This window comes from Lactuca virosa, chromosome 5, assembly GCF_052849685.1.
Source record: "Lactuca virosa cultivar CGN04683 chromosome 5, Lactuca_virosa_CGN04683_v6, whole genome shotgun sequence".
Lineage (NCBI taxonomy): Eukaryota > Viridiplantae > Streptophyta > Magnoliopsida > Asterales > Asteraceae > Lactuca > Lactuca virosa.
The window spans coordinates 204,747,150-204,770,322 of record NC_136430.1 but is presented as its reverse complement, the minus strand read 5'-3'; the positions used below and the strand labels follow the sequence as shown (position 1 = coordinate 204,770,322).

Below are 23,173 nucleotides of genomic sequence, written 5' to 3'. Positions count from 1 at the left end.
TCACAAACAAGATGTGAATAACCATGCAAATGTGCTTGGTAACCTCATTGTCTTTATCATTTTCTATTGATGTGCTGGTAAACCACACATGCTCCATCAAAATGATAATTATGAGATACCCAATACTACTCATTATTAGTGCCTATTAGTGTGCTGGTTAACCACACACGCTCCACTAACGACCAATAAAGCATAATGTGAAATTTCATGGGTTAGCATATGTGACATCCCCATTTTCCCGGCCAAAAAAGACTGATTTTGTTTATGCTTTGTTTGGAAATCAGAGTAACGTTTTTAAGAAAAGTGTTGCGGAATTTGTTCGCAAAATAAAATATGATAAAGATTTATCAAAGCATTTCCGAAGAAATGTATTTAATTAAAAAACCACGGGATGTCATGTTCGATACATATCAAAAGCATAAACAGTACAACATAAGCCTTACAACATTTATTCATATCTACAGGCCTATAATCCGTAATCCCTCATCCAAACATCACATCTATGCTCGAGTGCCACTACCTGTAATACAAGAAACAGAGTGGGTCAGGCTTGGGAGCCTGGTGAGCACATAGGGTTTTCAACCCACAATAAATAAGTTATTTAATTTCATCAACCAACAATAACCCGATTACACGTTCCCGTTATCCTCACTTTACGTCCCTAAACACCTATCATAAGGGACCTAGCCTAAGGATCATCATCGGGATGGACACTACTGCTAAGTGGGTTCCTCAGCAATAAATTTCCTAAAGGCAACCATGAGGGAGATGGAGTACACCGGTGAACACATCGTTCACAAACACCTACAGGTTGCGAGCCTGCTAGCGTTCCACTGGACTGTCTAGAAGAGTCTGTGGCCGTCATCTATACTCCGCTAGATGACTAGAAACATCGTCAACATCGAGGCCTCTCATCATTTTATTTCATCACACCCAACTATTACATCTACTCATGTTTTACCCAACACATTTTGTAGATATAAAATACATATACAGTTTAAATCATTTAAAACATGTATAAAATCTTTCATCCAGCATAGACAGCACATAGCACGTAATTTATATAAAATAATTCATATCTATGTGTAAGATGAAAGTGACTATGCACTCACCTGTTAAGGTGGTGATTATGAACTCAGACAGCGCTTCGCTTCTAGTAATTTATTTTCTTTCGACGAAACCTAGTATCATTACCACTAGATTTTAGTCTAATATTTATTGCAACTAATTATTAGTCTAGATTCATCATTAACTCAGAGTCTACTTCATGATCTATCAAGTAAGGAACAACCAGGTAGGATCATATCGGAGGTAGGGTACGTTTGGTATACGAAGTATACTGTTTGGAAATCCCACTTTAAATACCTCACTAAATCACAGCCTATAAATCATTCCCGTAAGTAGATCAATTAGTATAACGACTTTGAATCACTGATAAATATTATTTATAGGTTCATAATAACGATATTATATTTAAATATAAGCTATATTTAAAGTACGGTAGGCGTATCTCACTTACAGCGGGTTTTTATTAAATATTGGGCTTGGCTGGAGCAGCGTTTCCGAGCCGAAAGCTTTTCTTCTCGGAGCCGTCGGGCGCTTCGAGGCTTCCTTCTTGTGCTAGGGAGGTCCCATATACTTGGGTGGGGTTTAGGGAGGCTAGATATAAGTTAGAGAGAGAGAGAGAAAGGCTTATGGTGTGAAGAAATTATGAAGAGTTCATCTCTTATTTATAGGAGTTTTATCGTAGAGTAGTCTCTAAGTTTCGTCCGTATCTTCCGCGTACGAGCTCTATTTTCTACTTTCTTTATATCCACGCGTTGGTATTTACGAGTACTACAACTTTCATTTAGACCCCGTCGGCTAATTCTCATTCTATCTCAGATTTACAAAAACTGTATCATATTTATCGCGCTTGAAGAGTAAAGACTAAGCTCCGTCCATATCTTTCGTATACGAGCTCCGTTTTCGACGTTATTTATATCCACACGTTGGTATTTACGAGTAATACAACTTTCATTTAGACCTCGTTGGCTAATTCTCATTCTATCTCAGATTTACAAAACTGTATCGAATTCGCCGCGCTCGAAAAGTAGAGTCTAAGCTTCGTCCATATCTTTCGCATACGAGCTCCGTTTTCGACTGTCTTTTTGTCGTTGAGTTCCTATTAATGATATCTTCAATTCCCATTTAGGTCGCGTTGGCCAAAAACCATTCGATCTAAAATTCGAGTTTCGGGTTGTGCACTGCTATGCCAAATCTTAGAAAAATCATAACTTCCTCATACGAAGTCAGATTTGGGTGTTCTTTTTATGCACGCTCTCGGTTTAATGTATACTACGACTTTTGTTTAGATCACTAAGGCCAAAAAGTCTTCTATCGTAAATTCACTATATATGTCGCGCTGTGTCGTGTCGGTTTAGCTGTAAAACTTTAACAGGTCATAACTTCTTCGTTATAACTCAGATTTCGGCTTTCTTTATATCTCCGGAATCCTTGTCACGACCACTAAAACTTTCTTCATAGATATCGGGTTTATCTATTATTTTATTTTTGACGCTTATTTTCATTCTTAATTTATTGTATCGTTATAAACAAGTACAATGGTTGACCCTGACTATTACATCATTATACTAATGCTTAGCCTAGAAACAAGGGCGTTACAATTCTCTCCCCCTTAGGATGATTCCGTCCCGGAATCATGCATCAACAAACAGATGTGGATAGCGACTCATCATGTCACTTTCTATTTCCCAGGTGAGATTCGGCCCATTCGTATGTTTCCAACGGACAAGCACTAAGTCGACCATCTTGCGTCGTAACTTCTTAGTCTTACAGTCAACGATTGCCTCGGGCTCTTCGATTAGCCTCTTATTCTCATCCATCCTTAACTCTGAGATTGGAATTATGTCGGGAACTTCTCCTGTGAATTTCCTCAAATAACACATATGGAAGGTGTTATGGATACCATCTAGTTCTTCGGGTAATTCAAGCTTGTAGGCTTGGTTCAGTACAATGGTTGACCCTGACTATTACATCATTATACTAATGCTTAGCCTAGAAACAAGGGCGTTACAATTCTCTCCCCCTTAGGATGATTCCGTCCCGGAATCATGCATCAACAAACAGATGTGGATAGCGACTCATCATGTCACTTTCTATTTCCCAGGTGAGATTCGGCCCATTCGTATGTTTCCAACGGACAAGCACTAAGTCGACCATCTTGCGTCGTAACTTCTTAGTCTTACGGTCAACGATTGCCTCGGGCTCTTCGATTAGCCTCTTATTCTCATCCATCCTTAACTCTGAGATTGGAATTATGTCGGGAACTTCTCCTGTGAATTTCCTCAAATAACACATATGGAAGGTGTTATGGATACCATCTAGTTCTTCGGGTAATTCAAGCTTGTAGGCTTGGTTCCCAATCCTCTGAAGAACTTTGAACGGTCCAATAAACCTTGGATTCAACTTTCCTCGTTTCCCGAATCTTATAAGTCCCTTCCATGGTGAGACTTTAAGCAAAATGGAATCTCCAACTTCAAAAGTCATCGGTCGTCTTTTCTTGTCAGCATAGCTCTTCTGACGGTCCTGAGCTGCTAACATCCTTTCCCTGATCACCTTTAACTTCTCATCAGTCTGATGGACCATCTCGGGGCCCATAAACTGCTTTTCCCCAACCTCAAGCCAACAAGACGGCGTACAACACTTATGTCCGTACAAAGCTTGGTAAGGTGTCATCTTGATGCTCGAGTGGAAACTATTGTTGTAGGAAAATTCTACCAAAGGTAAATGCTCATCCCAGTTACCTTGGAATTATATGGTACATGCTCTCAACATATCTTTAAGTGTTTGAATCATTCTTTCGCTCTGACCATCATTCTGTGGATGGTAAGTTGTACTCAAACACAACTTTGTACCCAATTCCTCTTGTAGACTTCTCCAGAACCTTGATGTGAAATGACTATCACGATCTGATACAATCGTTAGAGGAACACCGTGAAGTCTTACTATTTCTTTCACGTAAGCATTTGCGAGCTTATCCATAGACCACCTCTTGTTGGCTGCTATGAAGTGTGCACTCTTAGTGAAACGATCCACGACTACCCAAATCATGTCGTGACCGTTCTTCGTGCTGGTCAGTTTAGTCACAAAATCCATGGTGATGTCTTCCCATTTACCCATGGGCACAGGTAATGGTTCTAAACTCGCATACGGTTTCTGATGTTGTGCCTTAACTCTTGCACAAGTTACACACTCGGCCACATACTTTGCAACATCGAGCTTCATCGTTGGCCACCAGTAGTAGGGTTTTAGGTCCCTATACATTTTAGTGCTACCGGGATGAATCGAGTACATGGTCTTGTGAGCTTCTTCCATCAGAAGATCTTTTATTCCTCCCATCTTAGGTACCCAAATCCGATCTTTGAATACCTTCAGCCCTTGACTGTTTGTATCGAACTCCAATGTTTTGCCCAAACGTTCTTCCTTTCGGTCATTCTTCTCTGAAGCTTCTTCTTGAGCTTTCTTTATACTTTACACAATCGTCGAGACAACTTCAATTCTCAACTCTCTTGGCCTTTTCCTTTCAAGATTGACTTTTTGACTTAGTGCATCAGCGACAACATTTGTTTTACCGGGGTGGTAAAGTATCTCACAGTCGTAGTCCTTGAGTAACTCCAGCCAGCGTCGTTGCCTCATATTCAATTCCTTCTGATTAAAGAGATACTGGAGACTCTTATGATCAATGAAAAGTTTGCACTTCGTGCCATAGAGGTAATGCCTCCATATCTTTAGAGCGAAAACTACCGTTGCCAACTCCAAATCGTGAGTGGGGTAGTTCTTTTCATGCTCCTTAAATTGTTGAGATGCGTATGCTATCACATTTTCTCTTTGGGTTACAACACAACCCAACCCGACTCCGGATGCGTCACTATAGACTGCGAAGTCTTCAACTCCATCGGGTAGAGAAAGAATTGGTGCTTCACATAGCTTCTTCTTTAGTTTCTCGAATGCTTCTTCGTGCTTCTCACTCCATGTATATGTAGCTCCTTTATGGGTTAAAGCTGTCAATGGAGCAGCTATCGAAGAAAAGCCTTGGATAAATCTTCGGTAATATCCGGCTAATCCTAGAATGATTCGAATCTTCATAGGACTTTTCGGTCGTTCCCACTTCATAACAACTTCGATCTTTGATGGGTCAACCATTATCCCTTCTTGGTTAACCACATGACCCGAGAATTGGACTTATCGGCTATAAAAATCACATTTGGAGAACTTTGCATACTGCTTCTCCTTCTTCAGTACTTCCAACACTTCTCGTAGATGCTTGCCATGCTCCTCCTGGATTTTCGAGTAAATCAGAATGTCATCTATGAACATTATCACGGATTTATCGAGGAATGGTTTACAAACCATGTTCATCAAATCCATGAACGTTGCTGGGGCATTGGTTAGTCCAAACGACATAACCAAGAACTAATAGTGTCCATATCTTGTTCTGAATGCAGTCTTCTCAATATCCTGCTCTCTCACCTTCAGCTAATGATATCCTGACCTAAGATCGATCTTTGAGAAATAGCTCGAACCTTGCAGCTGATCGAATAGGTCATCAATCATTGGCAATGGATACTTGTTCTTCATCGTTGCCTTGTTCAGCTCTCGGTAGTCTATGCACATCCTCATGCTTCCATCTTTCTTTTTCACGAATAATACTAGAACTCCCCAGGGTGATGAACTAGGTCTAATGAAACCATTGTCCAACAACTCCTGAATTTGCGTCATAAGCTCCTTCATCTCCGTCGCTGCTAATCGGTATGGTGCTTTCGCTATTGGTGTCGTTCCTGGCAACAAGTCTATTTGGAACTCAACTTGTCTATCAGGTGGTAATCCGGGAAGATCTTCAGGAAAGACCTCCGGATAGTCACACACCACTGATATACTTTGCATCTCCTTTTTCTCCTTCTTAGCATCGATCACGAATGCCAAATATGACGTGCATCCTTTGGACAAACATTTTCTGGCTTTCATTAGGGAAATGATTCCAGAATTCACTCGGCGTTTGTCCCTGTACACCATAAATGACTCTCTTCCAGGTGGGTTTACTCTTACTATCTTCTTTCGGCATAATATATTGGTGCCGTTGGCGCTAAGCCAATCCATTCCCAGAACGATGTCGAAACCGTTCAACTCTATGGGCAACAGCTCTCCGTGGAATTCGTTTCCTGAAGCAACATCTGCTGCATCCTTTGCGGATTCTAGTGTCATCTGGAATGCTCTTGCTTTTCGCTTTGGTGGAACATTAGGCCTTGCCGACTCCTTCTTCTTCGGGCAGCCCTCGAAATGTGCCCTTCTTCATTACACCCATAACATACCTTCTTGTTGAATGTGCACTCATTGGCATAATGCCCAGACTTTCCACACTTAAAACAGGTGACCCCTCCGTCAGATTTTCCTTGGTGCTTCTTCTTGCATTTTTCGCACCATTTTGCTTCGGCTCCTCCTCCTCCTCTCGAATCAGACTTCGAGAATTTACTCTTCTTGTTGGACCTCGAGGATCCATCGAATTTCCTTTTCTCACCAACCTCGGCCCTCTCCAGACCCCTTTCCTTCTGTTGGGTCTCCACATTCTTAGCTGCTCAAACCGCTGATTTCAGAGTGTTTGCCATCTTGACCGTCGGGCCAAAGTCGGATGGCAGTCCATTTGTGAACCTCTTAATTTTGGAGAGTTCGGTTGGTACCAGGTATGGAAATAACTTCATCTTCTCAGTGAATGCAGTAGCATAGTCATCAATGCCCATTCTCCCCTTCTTCATGTTTTGGAACTCATTGTTCAAATCAATCAGATCTATCTCTAAACAGTACTGCATCTTTAGTTGTTCCAAGAACTCTTCCCATGACATATTCAGGGCTTCTCCTCGTGGCATCGTATATGCCAATAACTTCCACCAGCTCAAGACTTCGGTCTTCAGTTGCCTAGCTGCAAAGACAGTCTTCTGTTTCTCGCTACAGCTGCAGCTCTCGAACACCATCTCCATTTCGGAGATCCAGTCCATAATCTCAACAGGCTTTGGGCTTCCTGAAAGACTTGGTGGCTTGTCACCCAATAAATTCTTATGCATCCACCCATCCTTGTCGTTTCCCCTCTCCGGGTCATTCCTTCGTTCTCCTTGAGTCCCAACTTGACTCACATGGCGACTATAGTTCCCTTCCTCCGATTGCTCGGGAATCAGCTCGGGTTGCTCAATGGGCATGGTAGGTTCGTCCCTATTTTCGTGCAACATCTTCCTCATTTCTTCCTTTTGTTCAGCTAACATAGCCCGAATCATGGCTTGTACTCCAGCCATGGTGATTGGCTCAGGTGTCGCTTCTACTACAACAGGTATTTGCTGTATCACTGGGGGTTGATTTTTGTTCCCATTTGCATTCCCGACTCCACTGCGGGTTCTTGCCATTTTGATCTATACGCCGAATAAGGTGAATTTAGATCTTTATTTTAGGATAGACGTTTAAATATCCTTATCACTCCAAAACGTTTATATGTTAATTCTAATATCGTAGTCGTACGTTTAGAATCCTGAACACATAAGGTTTCCAGATCCGGTCGGCAACGGACCATAGATCCGAACAAATAACAGCATATAAGGCATAAATCATTTAGCACATAAAGGTTTCCAGATCCGATTTTGTTTATGCTTTGTTTTGAAATCAGAGTAACATTTTTAAGAAAAGTGTTGCGGAATTTGTTCGCAAAATAAAATATGATAAAGATTAATCAAAACATTTCCGAAGAAATGTATTTAATTAAAAAACCACGGGGTGTCATGTTCGATACATATCAAAAGCATAAACAGTACAACATAAGCCTTACAACATTTATTCATATCTACAGGCCTATAATCCGTAATCCCTCATCCAAACATCACATATATGCTCGAGTGCCACTACCTGTAACACAAGAAACAGAGTGGGTCAGGCTTGGGAGCCTGGTGAGCACATAGGGTTTTCAACCCACAATAAATAAGTTATTTAATTTCATCAACCAACAATAACCCGATTGCCCGTTCCCGTTATCCTCACTTTACGTCCCTAAACACCTATCATAAGGGACCTAGCCTAAGGATCATCATCGGGATTGACACTACTGCTAAGTGGGTTCCTCAGCAATAAATTTCCTAAAGGCAACCATGAGGGGGATGGAGTACACCGGTGAACACATCGTTCACAAACACCTATAGGTTGCGAGCCTGCTAGCGTTCCACTGGACTGTCTAGAAGAGTCTGTGGCCGTCATCTATACTTCGCTAGATGACTAGAAACATCGTCAACATCGAGGCCTCTCATCATTTTATTTCATCACACCCAACTATTACATCTACTCATGTTTTACCCAACACATTTTGTAGATATAAAATACATATACAGTTTAAATCATTTAAAACATGTATAAAATCTTTCATCCAGCATAGACAGCACATAGCACGTAATTTATATAAAATAATTCATATCTATGTGTAAGATGAAAGTGACTATGCACTCACCTGTTAAGGTGGTGATTATGAACTCAGACAGCGCTTCGCTTCTAGTAATTTATTTTCTTTCGACGAAACCTAGTATCATTACCACTAGATTTTAGTCTAATATTTATTGCAACTAATTATTAGTCTAGATTCATCATTAACTCAGAGTCTACTTCATGATCTATCAATTAAGGAACAACCAGGTAGGATCATATCGGAGGTAGGGTACGTTTGGTATACGAAGTATACTGTTTGGAAATCCCACTTTAAACACCTCACTAAATCACAGCCTATAAATCATTCTCGTAAGTAGATCAATCAGTATAACGACTTTGAATCACTGATAAATATTATTTATAGGTTCATAATAACGATATTATATTTAAATATAAGCTATATTTAAAGTACGGTAGGCATATCTCACTTACAGCGAGTTTTTATTAAATATCGGGCTTGGCTGGAGCAGCGTTTTCGAGCCGAAAGCTTTTCTTCTCGGAGCCGTCGGGCGTTTCGAGGCTTCCTTCTCGTGCTAGGGAGGTCCCCTAGACTTGGGTGGGGTTTAGGGAGGCTAGATAGAAGTTAGAGAGAGAGAGAGAGAGAGAGAGAGAAAGGCTTATGGTGTGAAGAAATTATGAAGAGTTCATCTCTTATTTATAGGAGTTTTATCGTAGAGTAGTCTCTAAGTTTCGTCCGTATCTTCCGCGTACGAGCTCCATTTTCTACGTTCTTTATATCCACGCATTAGTATTTACGAGTACTACAACTTTCATTTAGACCCCGTCGGCTAATTCTCATTCTATCTCAGATTTACAAAAACTGTATCATATTTATCGCGCTCGAAGAGTAAAGACTAAGCTTCGTCCATATCTTTCGTATACGAGCTCCGTTTTCGACGTTATTTATATCCACGCGTTGGTATTTACGAGTAATACAACTTTCATTTAAACCCCGTTGGCTAATTCTCATTCTATCTCAGATTTACAAAACTGTATCGAATTCGCCGCGCTCGAAAAGTAGAGACTAAGCTTCGTCCATATCTTTCGCATACGAGCTCCGTTTTCGACTGTCTTTTTGTCGTTGAGTTCCTATTAATGATATCTTCAATTCTCATTTAGGTCGCGTTGGCCAAAAACCGTTCGATCTAAAATTCGAGTTTCGGGCTGTGCACTGCTATGCCAAATCTTAGAAAAATCATAACTTCCTCATACGAAGTCAGATTTGGGTGTTCTTTTTATGCACGCTCTCGATTTAACGTATACTACAACTTTTGTTTAGATCACTAAGGCCAAAAAGTCTTCTATCGTAAATTCACTATTTACGTCGCGTTGTGTCGTGCCGGTTTAGCTGTAAAACTTTGACAGGTCATAACTTCTTCGTTATAACTCAGATTTCGGCTTTCTTTATATCTCCGGAATCCTTGTCACGACCACTAAAACTTTATTCATAGATATCGGGTTTATCTATTATTTTATTTTTTACGCTTATTTTCATTCTTAATTTATTGTATCGTTATAAACAAGTATATAAGCACATAATTCACATAATATTCACATAATTCCTCTTTATTACTTCAAAATGGGTTACAATGGTTGACCCTGACTATTACACCATTATACTAATGCTTAGCCTAGAAACTAGGGCGTTACAGCATACTTTTCACATTTTTCCTAAAGTAACTAGAGTTGGGATTTTTGTAAAATAATGTTCTAGTACTTCATTAATAACATTATACTTTTAATGAGATTTAGTTATCCTATCAAATCCGTTCTGCTAATGATCCTCCACTTATCAAGGAAGCGGTGGATGAGAGTGGACACCCATTCAACTACCATTTTATAGGCAGTTTCCTTATACCCATTTATAGACTAGCTTCGTGAATGAGGCATACTAGCGATTTGACTGACCAATTCTTATACATATATAATATTTAACTTTTAATTATAATATATATATATATATATATATATATATATATATATATATATATATAAGGTGTGTTTTAAACTTTTTAAAACCTTAGGGTTTATATAAAAAAAATTCGAAAATTAAACCATTAATTTTTTTAATTTAAAATAAACCAAAAAACTAGATTTAATAATTATCTATTAATTACCTCTTAATTAATTTATTAAATCTTGTAAGGATTATCTAATCAAATTAAACTATTAATTTAATCCTAATCCATATCCTTCTAGATTTCGAAAATTAGGGTATAGGATAATTTCCTTATTTTTCTCAATTATCCAATTAGACAATAATTATCCAATTAGGCAATAATTATCCAATATAAAATAAAAACCCTAATATTATAAGCAAATTTCGAAATTCAAGGGAGGAGGCTAGGTTTTTCAAAACCCTAACCCTAATTTCGATTAGGGTTCATGGAGGGTAGGGTTTTTCGAAAAACACTTTGAACCAAAAACCCTAAAAACGAAAAACATGGCCTTTTAGGGTTTAATAGCTATAAACCCTAATTTGCAATTCAACTATTATAGCAATTCAATTTAAAACAAAACCAATGGCTCTGATACCACTGATAGGTTTTAGGTGAAAGAAATAAACTAGAAAAACAATTCCTAAGTTCACATGCAACCTACTTTGGATCTTGTTTTAACTATTGCACATATAACTTTGATTTGCAAAACAAGAACCCTAAGGAGAGAGGCTATTTTCGAAATTAACCAACTAGGGTTTTAGAGTTACATACCTTTCAACTGTTATAGCAAACAATTTGTAATCCTTTGATCTTGATCTTCTTGGAAGCTTAGCACCACAATTGTAATGCCTCTAATGGAATCACACCCAAGAGATAGCAAGAAGGAAACTTGTGAGGAGAGAGGTTAGGGTATGCAATTTCGGCCTAAGGTTTCTTCAAGAGAAGGAGTGCCAATTTTGGGAGCCAGGAGGCTCCTTATATAGCTGAGGTATCTAGGGTTTAAGGAAAACCCTAATGTCCCTTTGCTTAGGGCCTAAGCTTATCCAAAGGCCTTATCCAAGCCCCTTGGACGAAATCATTAGGGTTTCCCCCATAGATTTCGTCCACCCCCTTCCAAGGAGGTTCTGGAACCTTCCACTCAACTATTTGATAATTGCAAACTAGTCCCTGCACTTTATAATTAATACAATTAACCCCAAAATCAATTCTAATTAATTTCTGGCTAACTATTAATTAAACATTATGATTTCTAATTAATATATTAACCTTTTAACATATTAATAAATCATTTATATTAATTTATTAATCTTATAATAAATCAATATCTCTCCTTTCATAATTTCCTTGTCCAATTGCTAGGATTGAGGGCAACCCAAAATGACTGTGCTGTTATCAATTCAAGTACATACCAATTATAGTTATGGGCTTAGACACTTAATCCAACAATAAGATCATCACTCCTGTGCTCTCTTGCCACTACCTGTATACAAGAAACTGAGTGGGTCAGGCTTGGGAGCCTGGTGAGCACATAGGGTTTTCAACCCACAATAATTAAGTTTATTAATTTCCTCAAATCATTCAACCCGATTACTTGTTCTCGTTATCCTCACTTTACGTACCTAAAGCATCTAATTCAAGGGACCTAGCCTAAGGATTTTCATCAGGATGGACAACATTGCTCAGGGGATTCCTCATCAATTCATGTCAAATAAGGCAACCATGAGGGGGATGGAGTACATCTGGTGAACACGTAGTTCAAATAAACACCTACAGGTTGCGAGCCTGCCAGCGTTCCACTGGATTGTCTAGAATAGTTCGTGGTCGTCATCTATACTTCGCTAGATGACTAGATCATCGTAAACATCGAGGCCTCTCATCATTTTATCACACATGAACTATTTCATCTACCCATGTTTTACCCAACATTTTCGTAGATATAAAATACATAACAGTTTAAATCATTTAAAACATGTATAAATCGTTCATTCGGCATAGATATCAAGAACACATATAATATGCACACATAGCACGTAGTTTATATTAAATACTTCATATCTATGTGTAAGATGAAAGTAACTATGCACTCACTTGTTAAAATGATGATTCCCAACTCGGGCAGCGCTTCGCTTCTTAATAATTTACTTTCCTTCGACGAAACCTAGTATTATTACCACTAGGTTTTAGCCTATATTTATCTCGACTAATTACGAGCGTTATTATTTCATAAGTGTTAAACAATACTTTTCAACACCAGAGGGCATGACCATTTTGGCATTATAGCACTTCTGAAATCCAACAACCCTATACGCCCCTTCAAACCAGATTCCCCGTACCGCGAGTAGTTAAAAGATATTATAATAACACTTTATATATTATATTATTATTATTATTATTATTATTATTATTATTTTATATATATATATATATATATATATATATATATATATATATATTATTTATAAGTTCATAATAACGATAATAAACTTAAACATAAGTTATACTTAAAGTATGGTAAGCATAACTCACTTACTGGGAGGTTTGGCTAGCAACCGGGCTCTGCGGGGGCAGAACTTCCGAGCCGAAAGCTCTTCTTCTCGGAACCTTCTGGCTCTCCGGGACTCGCCTCTAGCACCTAGGAAGTACTAGGGAAGGGGAGGGATAGATTGGGAGTGTTGAGAGAGAAAGAATGGTGAAGGTGTGAAGAAATGAGGTGATTTACGCCTCTATTTAGAGGCTGTCTGGGGCCGATTCACGTCGTGAAACTTAAATGCACGCCGTGGACTTGCGTGGGCACCAAGGCTTCGCCTGGTGCTGACAAGTGGCGCTGGACGCAGATAAAACAATCAATCTTAAAAAATTCATAACTTTCGCATATGAGCTCCGTTTTCGACGTTCTTTATATCCACGCATAGCAATTGAAAAGATCTACAACTCTCCTTTTGACTCCATCGGCTAATTCTCGACCAATTTTAAATTTAACAGTATGAGAAGATTACACTATTTAACGACCGTGTAAAATTCATAACTTCTACATACGGACTCCGTTTTCGACTGTATTTTTATCGTTTAGCTCCTATTAATGAGATCTTCAATTCTCATTTAGATCATTTTGGATAAAATTTGACCGATCTAAAATTCGACTTCCGGGCTGTGCACTGTTATGCTAAATCTTAGAAAAATCATAACTTCCTTGTACGAAGTCAGATTTGGATGTTCTTTTGATGCACGATCTCGGTTTAATGTATACTACGACTTTCATTTAGATCACTAAGGCTAAAAAGTAATTTATCAAAAATTCACTTTTTACGTTACGCAGTGCCGTGTCGGTTAGCCGTAAAACTTCGACAGGTCATAACTTCTTCGTTATAACTCATATTTCGCCGTTCTTTATATCTCTGGAATCCTTGTCACGACCACTACAACTTTCTTCATAGATATTGGGTCTATCTGTTATTTTATTTTTGACGCTTATTTTTATTATTATTTTATTACATCGTTACAAATAAGTATAATGCACACAAAATCACATAAATCACATAATACTCAAGTAATTCCTCTTTATTACTTAAAAATAGGTTACAATTGTTGACCCTAACTATTACAACATTATAATAATGCTTAGCTTAGAAACACGGGCGTTACATCTGTCCCTAAAGCGTCTAATTCAAAGGACCTAGCCTAAGGATCATCATCGGGAAGACAATACTGCTTAGGGGATTCCTCAGCAATATATATGTCAGTAAGGAAACCATGAGGGGGATAGAGTACACTGGTGAACACATCGCTCACAAACACCTACAGGTTGCAAGCCTGCTAGCGTTCCACTAGATTGTCTAGAATAGTTTGTGGTCGTCATCTATACTCCGCTAGATGACTAAATCAGCCTAAATATCGAGGCCTATCATCATTTATTTCATCATCTATATCATCTACCCATCATTTCCCATCATAATTATAGGTATAAAATACATATACAGTTTAAATCGAATAAAACATGTATATTTTGTTCATCCAGCATAAATATCAAAAACACAGATAATATGCACACATAGCACGTAATTTATATTAAATACTTCATATATATGTGTAAGATGAAAGTAACTATGCACTCACTTGTTAAAGTGACGACTCGCAATTCGGGCAGCACTTCGCTTCTAACAATTTTATTTTCCTTCGACGAAACCTAGTATCATTATTACTAGATTTTAGTCTAATATTTATTGTGACTAGTTATTAGTCTAGATTCATCATTAACTCAAAGTCTACGTCATGATCTATCAAGTAAGGATCAGTCAGGCAGGATAGTTGGGAGGTAGGACCATTTCGGCATATAGCTTTTCTGAAATCCAACAACCAAGCCCAACGTGACCATTCTAGACACCACTCCCGTAAGTAGTTCAATCAGTATAACGAATTTGAATCACCGAAAAATCTTGTTTATAGGTTCATAATAACGATAATGAACTTAAACATAAGTTATAATTAAATTAGGGTAAGCATAACTCACTTACAATGGGGGTTTAGCTAGGATTCGGGGTCTGCAGGGGCAGAACTTCTGAGCCGAAAGCTCTTCTTCTCGGAGCATTCTGGTGCTCCGGGCTTCGCCTCTAACACTTGGGAAGTGCTAGGGAATAGGAGGGGCTAAGGAGGGTATTTGAGAGAGAACGAATGGTTTTGGTGTGAGGAAATGAGGTGATTTACGCCTCTATTTATGGGTTAAGGGATTGTATTACGCGGGGTGTAACTTAGGAGAACGTGGGGCGTACCCGGTACATTGGGCATACCAAGCCCTACGTTGGGCGTACGCGGGCCACGTGTCAAGATCCGGTGACAAGGCGTGGGGAGGAAGCAATGGTCAGTATTGTGTCACGTGTCAGCCTCGCATCTTATCCCATAATTTAATTAACTTCTAAATTTCGTAACTTTTGCATACGAGCTCCATTTTTTATGTTCTTTATATCCACACGTAGGTAGCGATGTGATCTACACCTTTCGTTTAGACTTTGTCGGCTAATTTTGACTTTATTTTTAAAGTTATATTTTAACAGGCTGACAGATAAAGTTCGTTAAAAATTCATAACTTTGTCATCCGACGTCTGTTTTCGTCTGTCTTTATATCATTGAGCTCCTATTAAAGAGATCTTCGATTCTCGTTTAGATTGTGTCGGCTAAAACCGATCGATAAAAAATTCGATTTGCGGGCTGCATACTGCTATGCCAAATGCCCAAATCTTAGAAAAATCATAATTTCCACTAACGAAGTCAGATTTGGACGTTCTCTATATACACGCTCTCAGTTTAACGTATACTATGACTTTCTTTTAGATCGCTAAAGCTAAAATGTATTTTATTGCAAACTCACTTTTTACGACACACAGCGTCGTGCCGGTTTTGTCGCAAAACTTCAACGGGTCATAACTTTTTCGTTATAAATCGGATTTCAGCGTTCTTTATATCTCTGGAATCCTTGTTACGACTACTTCAACTTTCTCTAGAGATATTGGGTCAAATCTTCATTCTATTTTTGACGCATATTTTTATTATTATTTATTATATCGTTATAAGCACGTATAAATCACATAATACTCAAATAATTCATCTTGATTACTTCAAAATAGGTTACAATTGTTGACCCTAATTATTACATCATTATAATAATGCTTAGCCTAGAAACGCGGGCGTTACACAAATGGACTTCACGATGATCATCAAACGCCCCATACGTTGTATTAATCTCATCAGCGCCAGCATGAAGTTAACTTGTGCATGACGTATCAGATCAGCAATCTTAGTGATTAAGATCTTATTTATGTATGGTTTTGTTTAAATCCCTAATATGTAGGGGTTTCCTTATATTAGTTTTTTTATCCTAGTATATAAGTTATGTTAGGGTTCATTGTAAAAAAAATGGCTTTGTGCATTCTCTCTTTGTGAGAGTTTTATTGAAAACCTTAATCGAAATAAGTTTTCGATTAAGACTTTGTGAAGTCTTTTCTTGTGTTATTACTTGTTGTTCATCTTTAAGATCTAACATAAGTATTGGAATAACCAACACTTATAGATCACTTCATGGAATCTATTACGAGCGATTCTAAGATGATAATATCCTATATTCTTCAAAATGAGATGCATGAGACTTTAATTATGTAGTTTGTTATGCATTGGTTTTCTCCAACATTGTTCGTAACTGGCATCCATAATAGAATGTCCATGTATGACATGATGTGTAGACTGAGTGTATTTAGTCAAAGTTTATTTGTTCCTTTTGTCTTAATAGAAGAAGTGATATCCCTTGGCCCATTGATGATTTGGTGTTGACATCAAATGTATGGTCGTGATGAGACTGAATTGATAATGGATCAATAGTACAGTTTGTTTTGGTCGATGCAAGTCTATCAAGAAACATAATCTTGAGCGTTAGAGATTGATATCTTTGCATGTCTCACGTTAATATGGATATCAAAGAACTAAGGAATATTTGATCAGTTATCTAAGGGCTATATCACAACTTGGAGTTGTGAGTTCGACAATGTTCATTGGATGGAACAATACTCCTTGTTATGGTAGGTAATATTATAGCATATTGTTGTTATGACTTGTGCAAGTAGGAGACTGTTAGAAATAGTGCACATAATCACAAGTTGGTAATATTACTTTTTTCGGTAAGGTCCTTTTGGTTACATACAAGAAAGGTTTAAGCAATATTTGACAAGAGATAAATAATGAGGATTTAGTTTGTTAATTTATTAGTCATTAATAAATTAATAGAAACTTGTAAATCCTTAAGGGTTTAAAGTGAAGAACAGGTGCTTAGTGACCAAACAATTATTTTAAGGAAACTCTGATCCCACCCCTATAAATAGAGGTGTATAATTGGCCTTTGGGGTTGCTAGAAGCAACCCAAAATTCGTCAACGCTCTTTTCTTCTCTCATCTCTCGGATCGGCTCGTCGACACAACGTGTCTCCTTTGATGACGCAACGCGTTCAGTTGCAAAAAACCTAAACTTTTAGGGTTTGTGTTCAGAGTGTTCACATGCAATGGGATGTCAATGATGGTTGTTGATGTTCTTCTTGGGTGCGACTACGAAAGAGGAGTTCTAGTTTGAACTCTCTCCATCAAGCATAAGAAGATTTCAAATGTATGTTTAGTTGCAAGCTATTTATGGATCTGTGATCCTAGTGGTTGGAATTTAGTTATCGATCCATTGCTTTTGTTGTTCGTTTATCTTTGTTTTTTGGACCCCAAATCCCCTCGGTGTACACCCTAGCCACCTAGGTGATGGAGATGGTGGGTTGATGCCATAGGCTCGCAACAAGCTTCTTTAGGTTTAGGGTTTGTCATTGTCGTGCCTTACTATAATGTTAGGATACACGACACCATGAGTGAAGCCATGCTATCAACGAGTAGATGTGAAACAAGCAATCGTGAGACCTAGTAGAAACTTATTAGATCAACTTTGGAATAATCCTAATGATTATCAATTTGATGGGAATGTCAATGAAAATCCATATTACAATCTTTAGAATTTCTCGACTATATGTCACACATTCAGCAGCAGATGAAAGTAGGTTACCCTAATAGGTAACCATCAAAATTTGAGTTACGTAAAGAATGATGCAACTGAATTTGCCCAATTCACTTGGCATTTTGCATAGACCCTTCAACTTTAAGATACAACAAATCCATGCAACAGGAACTATGTTTCTTTAACTGGATTCATGTTCTTATTGTTTTGTAGGTATCTATATGTTCTCATTATATTATATAAGAAGATTTACAGTCGCTTTTTCCTCCCAATCAAAAATCCAAAATCAAACTATTGCCAAGTATTATTATTATTATACTGTTGGCCACGATTCCCTCCCATTGCACCACCACGTCCACCGCCTCCCTGAGAATAATTCGGTGGGCCGACCCCATAGCCGCTAGTCCCACCACCACCACCACCACCCCGACCATAACCTTGAGGAGGAGGAGGGTACGGGCCACCGCCGCCACGGTTAGGGTGGTGGTTGTATCCGGCGGAAGGGTTGCCGCCACCCTGCGGGTACCTGCTTGATCCGGCAGAAGGACCACCACGAGGCTTCCCGTAATGGTGGCCAGGACCGCCTCCTCCTGCCGCCACGAGCTGAGGCTGACCACCACCATGCATGGGTGGTACAGCTGGCGGTCCTGGCCTCATCTGCTGCTGCATTGGTGGCGGCAATCGTGAATGCTGCTGCTGTTGTTGGTGTTGGATTTTTTGACGCTTTGCTGCTTCGTCTTGTTGTCTTTGTTGCTGTCGCTTTTTCTTGGTTTGAAACTCATGTGAAGATTCATATTTTGGTAAACTAAACAAAAATTCAAAATTCAAAAAATAAATGCCAGGTGTCAGTCATAGTTACTCATAATATGAGAAAAAATTAAAGGTGAAGATACGTACCTCTTTGGATCACAAGGTAATGGATCGATCCAGAAATACTCTGCATCAAGTGCATCCTTGGCTGATATTCTCTTTATAACAAACAGACATGATATAAAATTATAATCCAAAATCCAAATGCTTATAATATTTTATTTGTGAAAACTTTCTACCTGAGAAGGATCAAGAGTTAGCATTTTCTCAAGCAACTCCAAAGCATTTCGGTCAAAGCTATTATAATTAGTGAAAATGGGAAAAGAATATTAAATTTGTTGAATATTAAATTTTTTATATTTTATAAAATATACATACTGTCTGAAGACATCTCGAAGACGCCTTTTTATAGGTCTTGTGGGCTTGAAGTTGTTGTACCAAGGAATTTTAGAAACGCCAGGCCAGTTATTCTCATCGGGGGCCCCACACAGTTCAAAGATTTTACTTAGTTGCTCCGGCTACATATATTTGCAACAAAAATAAATAAATAAATATATTACTATAAATATATTAGATTAAGTGAGAAGAAGACTTGCCTCATCTTTACCAGGGAAAATTGGTTTCCCATGAAGAAGCTCAGCAAAAATACACCCAACTGACCACATATCCACAGCTGGGCCATACTTTGTGGTCCCCAGTAGCAACTCCGGTGGTCTATTAAAATAAATAAATACCATCCTACTTTCATTTCTTTCTACTTTTTTTTTTTTCAAAAACTTGAAAGATTTTGGTGTGTGTGTGTGTGTGATACCTATACCATAAAGTGATGACACGATTTGTAAGATTCCCATTGTGATCATTTGAAAATGAACGGGCAAGCCCAAAATCTGCTAGCTTCAAATTCCCTTCGTTGTCTATTAAAAGGTTAGAACCTGTACAAAAACTATGTAATTTAGTCTATAATATATAATAATTAAATTTCATTTTTTACATCTATATATATATATTATACCTTTGATGTCACGATGAAGTACTTGATTTACATGACAGTAGTGAAGGCCTGTCAAAAGCTGTCTCATATAACACTTTAAGAAATAGCAACAGGAGAGCATGTGAGTATGTAATAATAATAAATACATAAATAAATAAATAAATAAATACCTTGATCTGTGCAACAGAAAACCTCATCCCAGGGCGATCAGCAAGGCCAGTTAGATCATGATCCATGTACTCAAAAACCATGTAAATTCCCCCCTTGTATTTATTACCATCTGCAGACAGATGATATATATATATATATATATATATATATATATATATATATATATATATATATATTTAAGCAAATCAATTTCATAATTGAAAAATCTAACACCAAAAATAACTTCTTTTACAAGTGTCATCTTTAAAAGATTATACAAGTGAGTAAATATAGAAAAACACTTGCCTGGTCTCCCTTGGTCATCTTTCTCAGGACCTACAACAGAAACATCAAATGTAATTATAAGAAGAAAGAAAGTAATATTTATTTTTAGTATACATGTAAAAGTAAGGGAGAATGGAAAGATTAGTTAGAAATTGAAGTTACCTGGAGAAGTAACAATCTCTTTAAGCTTTATGACATTCTCATGATGCAGCTTCTTTAGAATTTTGATCTCACGAATGGCAGTTATGGGAAACTGTATTTATATTTATAAAGTAGATTTAGATTTTACAACTACTTGTTTAAGTTTAACAATGCGTATACAGATATAAGTTTTTTCTTACACCCTCCCTCTCATTGTCCATTCGTATCCTCTTCAGAGCAACAATTTCACCTGTTCTGATTTCTCTAGCCATGTATACTTGACTGAAAAAACATCATTACAACACAAAACTCTAAGTTCAGGAATAATGATCACAATCATAATAATCATAACAATAGGGGTTAAATGAATGAAATAGCAACGTACTTTCACTGATTGGTTTATCATAGCATCATACTTTCATTTCATCATATTATAACATTGTAATTTTAAAACTATACCCCCCAATTATACCTTTCATTTCATCATATTCGGCATTAATTCTAGACATCATGCAGTTACAAAAACAGACTTTGTTCATACAACACTTCTTCCAGGCAGACATCATTTATCCATTCAGCACTTAATGGAGTAAAAAAGAGAAACAGACCCTACATCAAATCTACAACAACAACTAATCTTGTATCATCAATATAAACCATGAGGACTTAAACCACTTGCAAATATACCAAAAATCAAAACCTGGAATATTAGTAAGAATTAATGACAACAAACAATCATCACAACCTAGGGTTGAACAAGGTCACAAGGGTTCTGTAGTTTTCCTATTCAAGAAAAGTCTAATAAAAGCAGTAGCTCACCATAATTGATAATACTACTTCTTAACATTCCAAATCTACAAAAAGCACACAACCAAACAGATCAACCCCACACAGAAGCTTGCAAGAACTAAGATTGAAAAATCAGTAGATTGAATAACTTCTCTAAAAGAAGTATTAAGATCATTAGATAAACATTCTGCACAGGAAAAGCATCTATTGAACCTGCTTCAAGCCATGATGACTAATCAATCAATCTTGAGGTAAACTATCTTTATAGATGTAGTAAAGGATTGACAAGATCGAAACCAATAAGATACTGCCACATAGCACATGTCAATTGAGAGATCATGAGCACAGACAAAACAATGCTTACAAGTAGATGCACCTACTGGCATATATCATATATGCTTATCAATTTTTCCCCTCTCAAGCCCCTTTAATGGTAGCATCAGGTTTAATACAAAAAAAAAAAACAAAAAAAAATGTAAAAACGATCACCAAAAGATTGTGCATAACCCAACATTTACTTGTTTCGGATCCAATAGGGCTAGAGGACCTCAATTTTGGATATCAAACATCATACTGAACTAACTAATGCAGGTATTTGGACATTTCACTGCCAATGGTTCAATAACACAAAAAGGTGTTTCATGTACTATACTTTGTTATCTCAACTCTCAAGTAAGAAGTAAATAAACACACAACATATATCTTTCAAGCTCTTATAAGGAAGGAGATTAAACAAGTATGATGATAAGACCAAATGTCCTAATCTGCATAACATTTAAAGACAAAAAATATTGTATGATATGGAGTTGGATTAAGGGCAAACAGCTACTACTTAAACGCTTAGCACCCAAAAATTGTTCCCTTACTAGCCTTTAGAATCTTTCACAGTCTGTAAATTGTGCTTTAGCACCAGATAATCACCCTGAAAGAACAACTGTTGTAACTAAGACATAATCAGGAGGCTTTCACAGAGGAGCTACGGCAGCTTATAAATCTTTTATCATAGCCAATATTCACATTATTCGAATTCGGTTTTCAGAAAGATACTCGATAAGTTTGACTCCAATGAAAAAAGGTTCCTCGAAGATTTTGTCGTTTTAGCATGATAATAGACACTGTTTTACCATGAACTGTTTCACAATGTTGTGCCAAGTGTAAATTTTGGATTCAATTTGGGTACAGCGGCCGAAACACATCCTATTAATATAGTGGCAGGATAAAAAACAACCGGCTTAACTTCTAGGTCAAAAGAACCCCCTGTGTTTTGTTCAGATATTGTCGCCAATAACCAATAACCAATTACAAAATTGAACTTGATAAAGATATGTTAAACTTTGATGATCAAAATCAGTATCGCAAATGATGTAGCGACTGACCCGTAAGTTCCTTCACCGATCTGTTCCAATTTCTCGAAACAGTCAACACTTCGGGATCCCCATGCTGGAGATTCTGTTGTATTCAACTGTCCCGGTGCCGCTAAAGCCATAGCTACTCCGGTAGGTAGCTCCGGCACGCGTCCGACGTTACAGAACTGGAATGGGAGGAAATTTTAGGGTTATCGTGGGACTGAAAGAAAAGGAGCAACTACTTACGTAAAGGATGCTTAAATGCTTAATTACGCTTAACTTGTTTTTGTCGGACCAAATCAGCTATTTCTTCACGAGTTAATCATAAAAATATCAAAATGGGATGGTAGGGGTTTGTTGGGTCATTATCTTCGGGTTTCAGCCGGATCGGATCGAGTTATATTTCGGGTTTTTTTGGTATCGGTTCATGTTGGGTATTGGTTAAATATTCCTTACAATTAATTAACATTTTGTTATAAACTTTAAAATTTGATATTTTTCGTTTGGCAACCAACGTGAACTTTCACACAACGTGTTAATGGATTAATGCGTTTGAGTCGTAATGATCTAAGACCATCTTGAGTCTCAAATATTATTTGTTTTATATTATAGTGTAAAAGATAGTGTAAACACTAAAATCCTTCAACCCATTATATTATATTTAACACTAAAAAAATTCATTA

At 37.6% G+C, this 23,173-nt stretch overlaps 1 protein-coding gene across 1 annotated transcript; it reads right to left on the bottom strand.

Annotated features, from left to right (window-relative positions):
* Positions 1–18,065: 18,065 nt before the first annotated feature.
* LOC145115138 (cyclin-dependent kinase C-1-like) lies at positions 18,066–22,779 on the bottom strand. Its single transcript, XM_079051334.1, has 12 exons — positions 22,521–22,779; positions 20,556–20,637; positions 20,377–20,467; positions 20,236–20,265; positions 19,950–20,059; positions 19,801–19,873; positions 19,600–19,720; positions 19,385–19,502; positions 19,167–19,306; positions 19,028–19,085; positions 18,876–18,946; positions 18,066–18,783 (listed from the first exon to the last, which is right to left on the bottom strand). Exons 1-12 carry the CDS (start codon positions 22,628–22,630, stop codon positions 18,270–18,272), a joined length of 1,518 nt encoding a protein of 505 aa, XP_078907460.1. The 5' UTR covers positions 22,631–22,779; the 3' UTR covers positions 18,066–18,269.
* Between the last annotated feature and the right edge of the window lie 394 nt (positions 22,780–23,173).